At 50.8% G+C, this 16,213-nt stretch overlaps 1 protein-coding gene across 2 annotated transcripts in view; it reads right to left on the reverse strand.

The window, feature by feature from the left end:
- The window catches only part of VWA2 (von Willebrand factor A domain containing 2), a 51,463-nt gene that overhangs the window by 4,163 nt on the left and 31,087 nt on the right, over positions 1-16,213 (reverse strand). For both annotated transcript variants that reach the window (XM_018041457.1, XM_018041456.1), the window contains exons 8-13: positions 12,751-12,884; positions 12,013-12,145; positions 8,710-8,765; positions 6,151-6,258; positions 4,526-5,098; positions 223-774 (exon numbers count right to left, since the gene is read on the reverse strand). In XM_018041457.1, coding sequence (XP_017896946.1) covers positions 223-774; positions 4,526-5,098; positions 6,151-6,258; positions 8,710-8,765; positions 12,013-12,145; positions 12,751-12,884 — 1,556 coding nt within the window. The remainder of the gene's footprint in view (positions 1-222; positions 775-4,525; positions 5,099-6,150; positions 6,259-8,709; positions 8,766-12,012; positions 12,146-12,750; positions 12,885-16,213) is intronic.

Consider the following 16,213-nt stretch of genomic DNA (forward strand, 5'->3'; position numbering starts at 1 on the left):
TTGGGGAGAGATACTTGTCTAAAATTCTCTGCACCTTAAAAGGGGACTTGTGTGTGCCTCCCACAGGGCTCCATGTGACTATGGGATTTAGCATAGAGCCCGGCACATGGAAAGTCCCCAGTAGTTGGGAGGAGCTGCTGTTCCCATAGGGATGTCCATGAAGGCTCTGGCTTAGGTCCACCCTTCAGTGGCAACCCCGAAGTTGCAGATTCCCCCACTCACCTCTGCATATCCATTCGATGAGTGCATCCTGGTGGTGGCTCAGGTCTGTGTAGGCTGCCACGTGGATCAGGGCATCGCGGGGACCCGCGAGCCTCCGCAGTGCCTCCCTCAGGACGGGCCCCACACCCACCACCAAGACCGAGACGCCGTTGTCCCTCAGCTTCTGGGCCGGGACAGCCGCGTCCTCCACCCCGCTCCCACCCGTGACCACCACCACCGCTTTGGGGACGCCAGGCCGGGCGCCGCCCTGGACCGTCATCACCTTGTCATAGATGTGCAGCAAGGCCGTGCCTGCCGAGCCCACCCCTCCCAGGTAGGGGGCCTGGCTCAGGGCCCGCAGCACTGCAGCAAGGCTGAGGTGGGTGTCCAGCCCGAAGGCTGTCTGGACGCGGCCGCCGTACACCACCAGGCCGATCTGCGTCACATCGGGGTTCACGTCAAGCCGGAGGGCGCAGCTTCTCACGAAGCTCTGCATCTGGGCAAAGTTCTCGGGCCCCACTGAGACCGAGGCGTCCAGCATGAAGGCCAGGTCCAGCGACTGGGCCTGGCAACCTGTAAAACAAGCAAAGCGGCCCTCAGGGGGTAGCCGGGGCGGGGGTGTGCTGTTCTGTGGTGATCAGAGCCCAGGTCGGCCGGTCTCCACCGAAGCACCCGGCCTCCACCCTCTCCTGGAAGAAAAGCAGGATACACGAAGGCTCAGCTGGACCATCCTCAGCCTCCCCTCTGGCAGCTGGATGTGGCCACGTGATAGTTCTCTCCGATGGGATGTAATGGAAAGTAACTGCAATTTCCAAGTTATATCCCCAAAAGGAAGCTGCCTGCCTTCCACTTCCCCTCTGCCCTCTTCCTGCTGTCTGAGAAACAGCGGCCCTGGAGTTAACAGACAGCTGAACCATCCTGCCGGCCCAGGCTGCTCACCTCTGAACTGTGATGGGAGAGGAATAAACAACTGCTGATGTAAGCCGTGGGGCTCTGAGGCTCAATCTATGCCTCCAGGTGCCATGAACTGTATGGCAGTGGTGGTTTAGTCGCTAAGTTGTGTCTGATTCTTGTGACCCCATGGACTGTAGCCCACCAGGAGTAAAGTATGCAGTAAGAGGGTCTGACTTACTAGTTTTTTAAAACCACTCTAGCATGAGAAGAGTCCGAGAAACCATCATAGCCAAGAGGAGTCTAAGAAGACAAGAAGACTAAATATAAAATTTATCCTGGATGGGATCCTTGGAACAGAAAAAAGACATTAGGTAACAACTAAGGAAGTTGGAATAAAGTGCAGACTGTAATAAATAATGACCAACTATGGAGAGAGGTTTGTATCACTGTACAGGAGGCAGTGACCAAAAGCATCCCAAAGAAAAAGAAACGCAAGAAGGCAAAATGGTTTTCTGAGGAGGCTTTACAAATAGCTGAGAAAAGAAAAGAAGCAAAAAGCAAAGGAGAAAGAGAAAGATATACCCCACTGAATGCAGAGTTCCAGAGAATAGCAGAGAGAGAAAGGAAGGCCTTCTTAAGTGAACAATGTAAAGAAATAAACAATAGGCTGGGAGAGATTAGAAACCTTTCCAAGAATATTGGAGATACCAAGGGAACATTTCATGCAAAAATGGACACAATAAAGGACAGAAATGGCAAGGAGCTAACAGAAGCAAAGAGATTAAGAAGAGGCGGCAAGAATACACAGAAAAACTATACCAAAAAGGTCTTAATGACCTGGATAACCACGATGGTGTGGGTACTCACCTAGAGCCAGACATCTTGGTGTGTGAAGTAAAATGGGCCTTAGGAAGCATTATTACCAATAAAGCGAGTGGAAGTGATGGAATTCCAGCTGAGCTATTTCAAATCCTGAAAAATGATGCTGTTAAAGTGCTGCACTCAATACAGCAGCAAATTTGGAAAACTCAGTGGCCACAGGACTGGAAAAGGTCAGTTTTCATTCCAGTCCCAAAGAAAGGCAATGCAAAGAATGTTCAAACTACTGCATAACTGCACTCATTTTGCATGCTAGCAAGGTAATACTCAAAATCCTTCAGGCCAGCCTTCAGCAGTACCTGAACCGAGAACTTCCAGATGTACAAGATGGGTTTAGAAAAGGCAGAGGAACCAGAGATCAAATTGCCAACATTCACTGGATCATAGAGAAAGCTTGGGAATTCCAGAAAAACATCTGTTTCATTGACTACACTAAAGCCTTTGACTATGTGGATCACAACAAACTGTGGAAAATTCTTAAAGAGATGGGAGTACCAGACCACTCTACAGGTCAAGAAGCAACAGTTAGGACCAGACATGGAACAACTGACTGGTTCCAAACTGGGAAAGGAGTACATCAAAGCTATATATTGTCACCTTGCTTATTTAACCTATAGGCTCCATCAAGGGAAATGCCAGGCTGGATGAAGCACAAACTGAAATTGCTGGGAGAAACAGCAACAACCTCATATATTCTGCTATCACTCTAATGGCATAAAGCAAAGAGAAACTAAAGAGCCTCTTGATGAGGGTGAAAGAGGAGAGTGAAAAAGCTGCCTTAAAACTCAAAAAACTAAGATCATGGCACTCAGCCCCATCACTTCATGGCAAATAGAAGGGGAAAAGTAGAAACAGGGACAGATTTTATTTCCTTGGGCTCCAGCAGGCGAGTGACTGCAGCCATGAAATTAAAAGATGCTCCTTGGAAGGAAAGCTATGACAAACCTAGACATCATATTAAAAAGCAGAGATATCACTTGGCCAACAAAGGTCCAGATACTCAAAGCTACAGTTTTTCCAGTAGTCATGTACAAATGTGTGAGTTGGACCATAAAGAAGGCTGAGCACCAAAGAATTGATGCTTTTGAATTGCAGTGCTGGAGAAGACTCTTGAGAGTCCCTTGGACAGCAAGGTGATCAAACCAATCAATCCTAAAGAAAATCAGTCCTGAATAGTCATTGGAAGGATTGATACTGAAGTTGAAGTTCCGATACTTTGGCCACCTGATGGCAACACCCAACTCACTAGAAAAGACATGGATGCTGGGGAGGATTGAAGGCAGGAGGAGAAGGGGGCACCAGAGGATGAGACGGTTGGATGGCATCACTGACTCAGTGGACATGAGACTGAGCGAACTCCAGGAGATGGTGAAGGACAGGGAAGCCTGGCGTGCTGCAGTCCATGAGGTTGCAAAGGGTTGGACACAACTGAGCGACTGAACAACATCAATGTTGGTTCATTAATTGTGACAACTGTACCTGGTTAACATCTTACAAGAGGGACACTGGAGATGGAACACAGGTGAACTCTACCGTTGTCACAGTTTTTCTGTGAATCTAAAACTATTTTTTAAAAAATCCTCTGGCTGCCAAGGGAAGATAAGACTGGAGGGGCACAGTGGAGGTGGGCAGGCAGAGAGCCCTGTCCTTCCCCCAGCAGGAGGGAATGTCTCACCATTGGTGAGAGTGACACCTGGGGCTGAGAAGCTGAAATCCACATGCAGCTTCTTTAGAGGAGAAGTCGGGAGCCCTGTGGAGGGTGTGTTTCACCTACTCCTGTCTCTGACCATAGGCCAGGCCCCCACCCCTGATGGGGATATCTACACCCAGGTTTTGTTTTCCAGGGTACCCTCTAGTGGTGGGTCATGGAAATCAACATGGGTAATAGAACAGAATGATTTCAGAATGCATCTCAGGTAGAAATGGCAAGTAGCATTTCAGGAAAGGCTTGGCTTGTTCTAGACATTTATGCTTGTATAGGCACATGTGTGTACTGGGAATGCATTTCTTTCTTGTCAAAAAGAAACTGGGAAGCTGCCTTTCTAGAGTTACACTTGGTAGGTTCAGAGCTCCTTATTAACAATAACAATAAAAATTAATAACAGTGATACCTGCAATTCTGAGTGGACACTCTGAGCTTACTCTGTACTATTGTGCATCTTGCTTGCCCTATGTAATAATCCTCATAAAAGCCCCTTGGGAGGTGCTACTATTTGTCAGATTGTGGTGACCAGTAAAATGAGATGGTTAGACAGCATCACAGCTCAGGGGACTTGAATTTGAGCAAACTCTGGGAGACAGTGGAGGACAAAGGATCCACGGGGTTGCAAAGAGTCAGACATGACTTAGCAACTGAACAACAACAAAACTGAGAAGTTACTCATCACAAGGCTCGTATATGAAAAAAAGAGCGGGGCTGCGGCTCCAGCCTGCATCAGAGGCCCTGGTTAAGTCCCTACCAAAAGGTGGAAGGTTCTACCACTGGCCGGCTGGCCCCCCGGGTCAGGAGGGGCTGGCCCGCAGTTGGCACAGGTGTGGGGATGGTCCCTACCTGGGCGTGGCCGGCTGCACAGCTTGCCCTGCAGCTTTGGGATTTGGTCGAATAGGTCCTGCGGGCTGGTGTAGGTCAGCACGCTGTCCGCGCCGCCAGTGATCATCTCCAGTTCCGCCCGCACGTCCTCGCTGCCCACACCCAGCAGGAGCAGCTCCCGGGCCCTCGCGAAGCCCGCTGGGCCGGCCACCTCGTCCTGGGAGCGCGCCTCGGTCATCAAGACCACCACCCGTTGAGGCCGGTCCAGGCCTGTCCTGGGGGCACTCCCGAAGCCACGCTCTGCCACCTGCTGCAGGGCCCGGCCCGTCAGGGTGGCGCCACCGTCGAAGTGCAGGCTGTCGAGGCTCCGGACCAGGTCCGGCACGTCCTGATACTCGCCCACCGGCACGGCCACGGTCAGCTCTGCGCCATAGAGGGCCACACCCACACGCGCCCGGGAGTCTCCGGCCAGGGCTGCCCGCACAAACCGCTTCAGGAAGGCCTTGGCCCGCTGGAAGCCCTCTGGGGTGGCGTCCGCTGAGCTGGCCAGCAGGAACAGGACGTCCACTCTGCACTCCAGGCTCAGATTCAGAGCTGCTGGGACATAGCTGCAGTCACCCTGGGGAGCACGCGAACCACCGTCCCACCTGGGATGCCCAACCCCACATGGGGCTGAGCTACCCCCCTCCTAGGAGAGGGATGGGGCCATGACACTGAGGCTCCAAGGCTAGTGACCAGAGCCCATCACCGAGTTAGACAGGGCTCCCGGCTCCCACCCAGGGTCTCGCTGTCTCAACCTCTTTTTCAAAAGAAAAATAGAATCTATACTCTTCCCCCACTATGCTTAGTGCTTCTTGTGTCCTGTTGGAGAAATCTCTGTCTACCCCCAAATCATGAAAACAGGCTCCTATGTTTTCTTCCAGAAGCTTCACAGCTTTGCTCTCTACACGAAAATCAATGATCCATCTGGAATTGATTTTTATATAACTTGTGAGGCAGGGGAATCAAGATATACTTTTTCCCAGATAAGTCTCCAATTGACCTAGCGCGACAGTTTTTAGAAAGTTATTATTTAACAAGTCCCATACTCTGTGTCAAGCATTGTGCTGAGCACTTTACGTACGGAATCTTATTGCAAACTCCCATAACCACAGGGCAGTAAAGTCAATTATAATCTTCACAGTTTTAAAATCAAGACGGGTTGGGGCTTCTCATTCCTATTCTGGAAGAGGGGGGAAGCGACACTGCCCAGAACCATGAACCTGATGGGCTGGCTCCAGCCTACAGCTGGGCTCTCTGGTGCCCACAGATCAAGCAGTGGCCATTCTAAAGCTAAGAAGCTAGGGGCGGTGTCCTACCCAGACCTCCAACCCCCGAGTTATACCCTGGAGCCCTCAGGGTATCATCTGAGACATCAGCTCAGTAGTGTACTTGAAATGTACTAACTCCTGGGCCACTTCCTGAAAGTGAAAGTGAAGTCGCTCAGTCGTGTCCGACTCTGCAACCCGTGGACTATAGCCCACCAGGCTCCTCTGTCCGTGGGCCACTTCCTACCTAGTGGCTAACAGGGTTGCAGACAAACAGCAGGAGCCCGGACTCCACTGCTCCCCAATAACTGGAGTTTGGGAAGTCCCGGGCACACGTACCGCAGTTGGCTTCCCTTCCAAAGGCTGGCGGGCAGAGGCAGTTGTACCTGTCTGGTCCTTCTGGAACACACGTGCCTCCATTCTGGCAGGGCTGTGAGTCACAGGGGCCTACCAGAGAGATGTCTATTAACAGCCTGGCACATCCGCCCAGAGATGGAAGGGCTTTGGCCACCCTGCCCTACCAGGGCCCGGCCCCTTCCTTTCCCAGGATGCACTAGGAAATTGATTTCAACACTGGTAGCAAAGATGGGAAGGACAGCCAATGAGGGGTTAGGGTGTGGGAAGTAATAGACACTCAGTGGTGGGCTCAGTTAATGCTCTGTGTGAAGTACAGGCTCACTGTGGACCTGTCAATATCCCATGTCTCTGATACTGGGAGCACATGTTACAGACTGAATTATGTCTCCCCTTTCACACCCATTCATATGTTGTTGTTCAGTTGCTAAGTCGTGTCTGACTGTTGCAAGCCCATGAACTGCAGCATGCCAGGCTTCCCTGTCCTTCACTATCTCCCAGAGCTTGTTCAAACTCATGTCTGTTGAGTCAGAGATGCCATCCAACCATCTCATCCTCTGTCGCCTCCTTCTCCTCCTGCCCTCAATCTTTTTCTAGCATCAGGGTCTTTTCCAATGAGCCCACTCTTAGTATCACATGGCCAAAGTATTGGAGCTTCAGCTGAAAATGGTGAAGGATGGTGAAGATGGGGTGGTGAAGTTGAAGATTTTTTAAAACTATGAAGTTTTAAAACTTTAAAACTATGAAGATTTATTCATTCGGTCCTTCCAGTGAATATTCATATGTAGGATTCGACACCCCTCAATACCTTAAAAATGTTAATATATTACTTAGTGGTCACATGATTGTAATTAAAGTGTATACTTTTGAAAGGTAGGAATTGAGAGTAACTTTGGGCACCCAGGCCTGCAGTCCTATCAGCTGGAGTTTCATGGAAATGACTGGGAGTTCATTAACAGTGCCAACAGTGGCCTTTAAATGAGCAGCTATTATGGGGTCAGGTACTGCAAAATTAAAAGACACTTGCTCCTTGGAAGAAAAGCTATGACCAACCTAGACAGCATATTAAAAAGTAGAGACATTACTAAAAAAGGTCCGTCTAGTCAAAGCTATGGTTTTTCCAGTAGTCATGTATGGATGTCAGAGTTGGACCATAAGGAAAGCTGAGCACTGAAGAACTGATGCTTTTGAACTGGGGTATTGGAGAAGACTCTTGAGAGTCCCTTGGACTGCAAGGAGATCCAACCAGTCCATCCTAAAGGAAATCAGTCCTGAATAGTCATTGGAAGGACTGATGTTGAAGCTGAAACTCCAATACTTTGGCCACCTAATGTGAAGAACTGACTCCTTGGAAAAGACCCTGATGCTGGAAAGCTTGAAGGTGGGAGGAGAAAGGGACGACAGAGGATGAGATGCTGGATGGCATCACCGACGCAATGGACACGAGTTTGAGTAAGCTCCGGGAGTCGGTGATGGACAGGGGAGCCTGGCGTGCCGCAGTCCATGGTGTCGCAGAGTCGGACACGACTGAGTGAGTGAACTGAAGTGAGCTGAGGGTTACACATGCATGATCTCATTTCACTGATACAACCAAATGAAGCAAGTACTGTGAACCCCCACGTCACAGACAGGAAGCTGAAACAAGTCACTTGCTGAAGGTTAGCTACTTGGAAAGTGGCAGAGCTAGGACTCAAACCCAAGCTACTCTGCTTTCAAAACCATAAATCCCTGACCTTTTATTTCTAAGTGGAAACAACCAGGCTTTCAGTTCCTGCCAGCTGTCAGAGGCCAGCCACCTTGGAACTTTAAAATAAGATGCCCAGTGGATCACCTAACCCAGTACCCTCCCGCCTGCACTCAAGCCTTTGGCTTTTCAGGGGCCAGGCACCTGACCTCATTAGGAGCAGCAAATCCATACAAGCACTGATGCCAAGACAACCAACTGCCGTGCTCCTGCATCCGTGGGGTGCTCTAGACCCCGGAGTGATGAGTAGGGAGGGCCCACTGGGGAGCCAGGCCGAATGATCTTAATGGGGTTGATAAGTCCTCCTGTTTGCTGGGGACTTTGAAACTGATGAAGCACTTGGGTGGACATCATCTACTGAATCTTCCCTAGGAGTCCATGTATGGTACCCTCTACCACCCAGAGTAGGGAGACGGGGAGTCCAGACAAGGGGCAAACATTGCCCTCATTTTACAGCGGAAGAAAGTGAGGCTCAGGTATCTTGCTCTGGGTTTGGTGCTAGATAGGAGGTTTTCTGTTTGCAAAGCTAGGGGTCGCCCTGCTCTGCCTCATGTAAAAGCAGAGTCCCAGTTAAGGAGGTAATTCCAAAGCTCCACTCCATTCTCAGTGAAAAGATACCGCTGAATGAGGGAAGCGTTGAGTACCACACAAGCATGTTGCTCTGCCTCTGAAATACCCATGCCTCTGCCCTGGAGCCGGGTCCAACCCTACTTGCTGCCCCAGGAGTACAAATGCCCCTTTGAGAGCCAGCCTCATCCCAGGGCCAGAAAGAACAGGAGGATCAAAGAGGCAGACTATACCTGGGCAGGTGGTCCTGTAGCAGCTGGTGGGGTGGGTGAAGAACACTCTCTTCCAGCTACGACCCAGGAAATCAAACGGTACAGATCAGAGGTTTAACAGGAAAGGTTATTTAAAATACTAAGAGCTAACATAAGATGCCAATGCAGAAGTGACTCAAGAAACCTTTTTCCCCCTGATTCCACCCCAACTTTTGTCTGCACATACAGTAGGAAATGTTTCAAACTACTCAAAGACAATTTAAAAAAAAAATAGATAATTTAAGCTGGCTATCCTGTCAGAAGTTAGAGATGTCTGTGTTCGATACTCTGAGCTACATGAACAGCTTTCTTGGGGACAGCAGAATGAGTGGGGGGCAAGAAATACTGGGATTAAGCAACTGGATTCTGGCTGTGTGACCTCAGGCAAGTTACTTTCCTTCTCTGGTCCTCAGTCCCCTCTTCTGTATAGCAACTCTATTGGGTAGTTTTCAACTGTGTTCCTTGGAGCCTTGGTGGAGAGCAAACAGGACTGTTCACGGCTCCCCCAGTGCCACAGCCCTGCCAGGAGGATGTGCAAACCACTGGCTGGTCTCCATGACCCCTGAGGCCTGTTTGGTTGCCAACCTTCTGTGACAACACAAGGGCCACCATTCCTGTGCTGGCTTCCATGCTCCATCCATCCCCATCATTACATCAAGTCCTCAGCTATTTGAAGAAACAATAGCCTCTTTCAGCTGGATAAGAGGGCTCAAGGGGCTGAATTAAGGGGCCCAAAGTCACACAGTTATCAAAACAGCAGAGTAGGGATCTGAACTCTGTCTTGGACTCCAAAGCCCATCCATCTTGCCCTCTGGGCCACCCCACCCCAGTTCTCCTGACTCTGCGGGGTCACACGCCAGCCAAGGCAAGAAGGGGTCCTTGTCCTTCCGGCAGGAAGCCCTCCCCTTGCCTGGCAGTAGCTCTACAATGGCCTCATCTCTAAGGAAATTCTCTCGGGGCCTTGGCAATAAAGTTCTCTAAAACTTTCCCAAGAAGGCTTCTCCCAGTGGGATCCCACCCCAGTGTTGCCCAGCTGACGGGTGGCTAATGGGGCTCATTGCTAGGGCAGGAGCTTACCTGAGGCAAAACATCCACTTGGGATAAAAGCCAAGTCAATTCTGCACTCAAGGGGTTGCTGAAGTCAACACTCTGCCAAGCCACCAGCTCATTAAAGAGAACTCTTCTTCCCTTCCACATCTACTTCTCCCATGACAATCTCATAAAATCACACATCCAAGCCCAGAAAGTTCCGTGGGCCCTGCCCTCCCTACCCAGCCCAGCACTGGGAGCCCATGCTACTGAGCAGACACTGTCTAGGCCTTTGCCTGGACCTGTCCTCAGCTTGCCACCCCGCCCCACCACCTGCCACCTCCCTCAGCTCTAGACTCAGATGCCACATTCCCTGCCTTCCCTGCCTACTGTAATTAAAAGTGCTCACCTACCCCAAACACCTATTCAACCCACTCTGTCTCCCTCCACCCCCGCATTCTTTCCCCAGCAGGCACTTGGCATCACCTAAGAGTTCCTCTAGCTACTTACTCTGTTCACTGCTGCCTCTTGCTCACAAGGGCAGATCTGTTTCTGAGATGCTCATGCAGATTCCCCAGGACTTGAGGCAGTGCTAAGATCTCAGGAGAGCCTCTGCGAAGATTTCTTGAGTGAAGGGCTTGATGAAAAGCCTACTATATGCATTATTCTAGAAGCCTTGATATATTAATTCCTGCATGCTCCAGACAAATCCTCTGGGGCAGGTCCTATTCTCACTCCCTTTCTGAACATGGGAACAGACAGCGGAGGTTCCCAGCTCATTAATGGTGGTGTCCCCAGAGTCCGAGCACAAAGCCATTAAGTGTACTCTACCCACCAGCCTCTCCTGGGCCTCCCAACCTCTGGATGCCTCAGCCCCACTGCAACCTGGTTCTGACACCATTCAAGATTGTTGAGGGACTTCCCTGGTGGTGCAGCAGGTGGGAATCTGCCTGCCAATGCAGGGGACACAGGTTCGATCCCCAGTCCAGGAAGATTCCACATGACGCAGGGCAACTAAACCTGGGTGCCACAGCTACTGAGCCCACAAGTGGCAACTGCTGAATCTCACGCACCCTAGAGCCCATGCTCTGAAACGAGAGAAGCCACCACAATGAGAGGTCCACACAAGGCGACTAGAGAGGAGCTCCCACTTGCCGCAACTAGAGAAAGCTCACACCCAGCAACAAAGACCCAGTGCAGCCATGAAGAAATAAAACTATATATAAAGACTTTTAAATTATATATATATAAAGGCTGTTCAAGCAGCCCCTTCTCCATGATGTGCAAGAAGGAAACAGGCCCTGCTACAGCACTTGGGGGGCTCTCTGGGGGCAGTGACTGTGGCCACCTCCTTGTCACACACCATCCGGCTCAGAGGGGCACTTAAACTTATGTTCACCAGAGAACAAAGAACTACCTCCATTCACTTGAAAGCTCAGGTTCAGAAGACAGCCTCTAATGGCCTCTGACAGGGCCCCAGGCCCCACTTCCTCTGATCCACATGGGGGGCATGGCCCATCCCTGCCAGGGTGGCATTTGGACTCAGCATTGGCTCAGCATGGCCCTTGCAGCTTCTCTGCTGTTCCGTCTCATTGCCGTGTACATGCTCTGATCTCATCTCAGAGGCCAGGCCAAGGGGAAAGATGCAGCTGGTACAAACGCTACCCTGGCTCTCTAGAAATGATGGGTGGCCTGGATCACGAATTGCTAACCAGGGGCCATACTGGAAGTGATCAGATAAAGTGCCGAGGGACCGTCTGGGGAGTCTGCTGGGCAGTGGCCAGCAGGTGTTCTCGAATGCCTGAGCTCCTGTCCTGAAGAATCCAGCCTCCCCAACGACATCTACAACTGGAGTTCATCCAAGGATCTTACTTAAGCCTCTTGCTTTGCTCAGCCCCCACAAAGGTGGAAACTGGTACTCAGAGGAACCAAGTTGCCAGACCACTATCCCACGTCCAAACCACTGCCCTATCCGACCAGTTTTTGGCTGACCCACCAGCCTTCCAGAATGGCTGTGACCTGCCCCGCTCACCTACCCTGGGTGCCTGGCTTGTGGGGCTACTAGACTCTGACACTGCGCTCCTGCCTGTATCCCTGAAACTCTGTCCCTGGCTCCCTCTCTGGTCTCCTCCGATCCCCGTCACAGGCTCCACGGCCAAGGCCCCAGAGAGCCATTCTCCCTGCAGCCCATGAGCCCCTGGCCCACCCTGCCCAGGCCGAACCTTCGGGCTCTGACCTCAGACCTTGAGGACAAACCTGGAGAAGGGACAGAGGGCAGACAGCACAGCATCAGTGCCCCGAGATCCTCTCCAGCACGGGGCGAGGCCAGCATGCTCCCTGATCGTCTCCAGCGTCTTGCGCTCACAGGGGTGAGGCTGAACCTTGCAGTCTGTGTCCACCATGCATGCCCAAGACAGGGAAGACAGAGTTAAGCCTCATTCCCCGTGGTCCCACTAACCCCTGCCCTCACTCCCTCTTGGCAGAGCACGCAGCGGAGGGCCAGCCAGTCTCCGAGCATCTCCTCTGCGCAGGCCCTACCCCTCACAGCTCTTCCATCCTGTGCACATGTGTACCTTTCATACTATATACATCACTCCAGCTCCTGGAGACCCTGACAAAGCTGACTATGCATACAGGGATCTCACCCCAAGATGAAGCCTCCCTGTGCTGACAGCATGGGGAGCTGGCTCCTTCCTCCTCCCAAGCAGTGGACAGGCACAGGGGGCTCCCCGCCACATCTGGGTCCCAAGCCTCTCAATCCCTCAAAGACAATTTCAGGATTCCCAGCCAAAACCCTCACAGGGCCTGACACGGGGAGGCTGAACGAAGCTGAGAGTCCCAGGGCTGAAGCTGCTAGGTCCTGTCCCTCTTCTCCCACTTCCTTAGGGAGCCTCCTGTGTCCTGACTTCTGGCCTTGGGGAACCCTCCCCACCCTCACATCCCACTTCTATATGGGCAAGGCCACTCCTTCCCAGCTGGGAGGCCCATACTCACCTGGAGAGGCAGTGGTGCAGATGGCGGAGCTGCTGAGGGTGCTGAAGAGGCCGTTGGCGGCGTCATCCACCTGCTCGGCCATCAGCACATGCTGCTCCCTTGGATCGCTGGCCAGTGAGTGCAGCTCCTCCCACCTGAGTCCCGGCCGCAGCAGAGAAGTCACAATGGCTCGTCGCCCCACGCTCACCCACCTCCTGCCCACCCATCTCCTAGACCCTGGGCTCTGTGTGGACAGCACCACCACCCACCGAGGCAGGAGCCACCTAGCTGCAACCTCATCCATCTAGGATGCAGGGAAGGTCTAGATGTGAACCACAGAAAGACTGAGGATGCTGAGCTGTGGGTAGTCATGTGTGCATGTTCCAGCAACCCACCAATTTCCTCAGAGGAGAGCCTCCCACTCGAACTGTCAGCCCGTATTTGAGACTTGATCCTAACAGATCTAGTCATCCGGTTTTATAACTTTTAGCTGATGAGAAAAATTTAACCAGAAGGGAAGTGAAAGAAAGTGGTTTCTGGTTCTAGGTGATGCCAAGAGAAGCACACACAAGAACAACTAGTAATAGGAAAAAAAAAAAAAAATCCTGACGATTATAAACCATGGCCTTAAGAACTCAGAGGCCAGCAACGTGAGGCCATGTAGAGGTGGGAACTGGCATAGTTTAACAACCAGAGGGCACTGTCAGTGCCTGGAACAGAAATGATGGGTGGGACGATGACCCTAGGGCATGAAGAAGGGTTAAAGGATGTTGAAAAAACTCTGTCTTTAAGAAGACAAGGCAGTCAGTAACCCATTTAGAATCTTGCCCATCAAAAAGTTCATCAAAATAGACCAAGGTTTGGCAATACAGCAAAACATTGATGGATCTCTAAATCACCTCATGTAAAACTCTGATTCTCCTCTGAAGCCACAGAAACCAGCCATTTTATCCAGTACCTAGGACAGCGCCTGGCAAGAAGGAGGGGCTTCTTAGTTCTAGACTCACAGTAGCTTTGAGTGGGCAGCTCTGCCAGGCCCCCCCACCCTTAACTCTCCCAGCTCTCAAAGAGACCTTCTTAAAAGCTCCCTGGGTAATCCAGATACTCAGCCAGAGTTGAGACTCCTCAGAGAGTGGGTTTAAAATACACTAAAGACAGGCGGGGAGGGAAGAGTTTGAGCGGCATCAGTCTTGAATCTCACTACAGCGGTTTCTCAGACTTTAGTGGCATCAGAATCACTGAGGACCAGAAAAAGCAGAGATTGAGGCTCCTTGCCCCAGAGTTTTGGATTCAATGAGGTGTGGCCTGAGTGCGTGGGTTTCTAACAAGCTCTAAATGATGCTGATGCTGCTGGTCCAAGGAACATACCTGGAGAACCACTGGTCAACAGTGCACTGGCCTTCTACTAGGAGTAGGGGAAGGGGTTAGGTGGGCCTGGGAGCCCACCAGGCTTCCTCAGAGGCTTCCTGTGTCTGCAAAACTCGGGCTTTCAAATCTGAGTGATACCCCCTTTCCTGAGCAACTAGCTTCTTAATTTCTCTACACCAGGAATGCTCGAAGTATGGTCTATGGGCCAGCGCAGGTCCCTAAACTTCTCACCCTGATTCAGAATCTCATAAGCATAGATACCAGGCATTTATAAACTAACTGTATGGCTACTTGACAGAGCCATTTTTATGTCTGTTGGGTCAATTAATAAGAATTTGAGCTTCTATTTTGTCTTTGTTTTTATTTCATTTTTCTGGTAATTCATTTTTACTGTATTTTTTTAAAGCATCAGGGCATAATCCACTGGGGAAAAAAAAAACTGGACCTTCACCACATATAGTTTGAGAAGCGCTCCTCCAGCTAGCAGCTGGAGAAGAAAGCCCCAGAATGGGCCAGTATTTCCACCTTGTGGGGAGTTCCATCCTCAGTGACAGACCTTGGGCAACTATTATTCATAAGACACTCTGTTGGGCAGGAGAGTGGGCAGGGAGCCATAAAGTAACACCCCTTCTCCTCTCTCAAGGGGTTTATGTTCCTTATATCTGAGAACACAAAAAGAGCCAGCCATAAGGCAGCCTGTGTTTAGTACCAACTTGCAACGACAGCAGCAACAGTGGTGGTGCCTGTCATCATCGCACCAGGACACAGCATGATCAGGACAGCCCCATGGTGCCTGCAGCCTCAGTCTCCAGTCTTCCTCTTTCTGACCTGCACTTGCTGGTCCTTGGAGGTCCTCTCTCCCGACACTCGGGTGATCTTATTTAGGCTTTAAACACTATCTGCCGTCTCTATCTCGATGCCTGTCCCTTCTCCTATGTGCCAGACCCTTCCATCCAGCTCTCTACTCGGCCTCTCTACTGAGATGGCCAATATGAATCTCAGATCTGCCCTGTCTGAAACAGAATTCCATTTCCCTTCCCAGTCTTTCTCATGTCATTCACGCTGGGGCTCAAGCCAAAATCTTCTATTCTTCTCTCATGCACCCATATCCAACACACCAGTCACGCCACTGCTCTGCCTTCCAAGCACATCCTAGATCCAGCCATTCCTCTACGGCTCACAGCTGCTGCCCTATGACAAACCACCATTAAACTGCATGTGAGCCGCTCCACCGTCTCCTAGGTTCCCCCACCGCCCCTATCATTGCCTCTCTCTCGGTCCCGTCAGTCTATTCTCTTCTTGGCAGTCAGTGTGATCCCCTAAAAATGTAAGCCAGTTCATGCAATTCTCCAGCTCAAAACCCTCCACAGACTTCCCACACTACTCATTACAAACTTCACAAAGTCTCCAGCCCAGATTCCTGCCCACCTCCTTCCACCTTATTTCTTGTAATTCACCCCTTGCTGGTTGGTCTCCAGCTGCTCTCTGGCTGTCTTGCTGCTTCTGTAAGACACTCAGCTAGCTGCTGCCTCAGGGCCTTTGCACTTGCCATCTGCCTGCCTTGCCTGCTTTTTTTTGTTACGTGGAAGGCTTGTTCCTCACTTCAGTTTCTGCTCAATAATCAACTCCTTGAGGGAGCCTTGCCAGACTCCCCTTATCTAAAATAGCTATCCTCTTGGGAATTCCCTTACAGTCCAGTGTTAGGACTCAGCGCTCTCACTGCTGGTTCAGTCCCTGGTTGGGAAACTAAAATCCCAAAAGCTGCATGGTGTGCCCTACCCGCACCCCCCCAACAAAATAGCCATCCTGTCTACTCCCATCATTCTGTAACCTCTTATCTACTTTATTTTTCTTCTCTGCATTTTATGTCCACCTGAAATTACTTATTTATTCACTCACTTGTTTGTTATCTAGTTCCTTTCCTAGAATGAAGTTCCATGAAGGCAAGGACTTTGTACAATATTATTGTCTCTGTATCCTGAGAACCTAGAATAGCGTCTGGCATGAGGAAGACAGCCTATACTTATTCAGAGAATAAGAAAAGTACAGCAGGCTTTCCAGATCCATAGGTTCCACACCCACAGATTCAGCTCACTGTGGCTTCTGTGCTATGTTT

The sequence above is a fragment of the Capra hircus genome, chromosome 26 (genome assembly GCF_001704415.2).
Source record: "Capra hircus breed San Clemente chromosome 26, ASM170441v1, whole genome shotgun sequence".
In the NCBI taxonomy this organism is placed as follows: Eukaryota; Metazoa; Chordata; class Mammalia; order Artiodactyla; family Bovidae; genus Capra; species Capra hircus.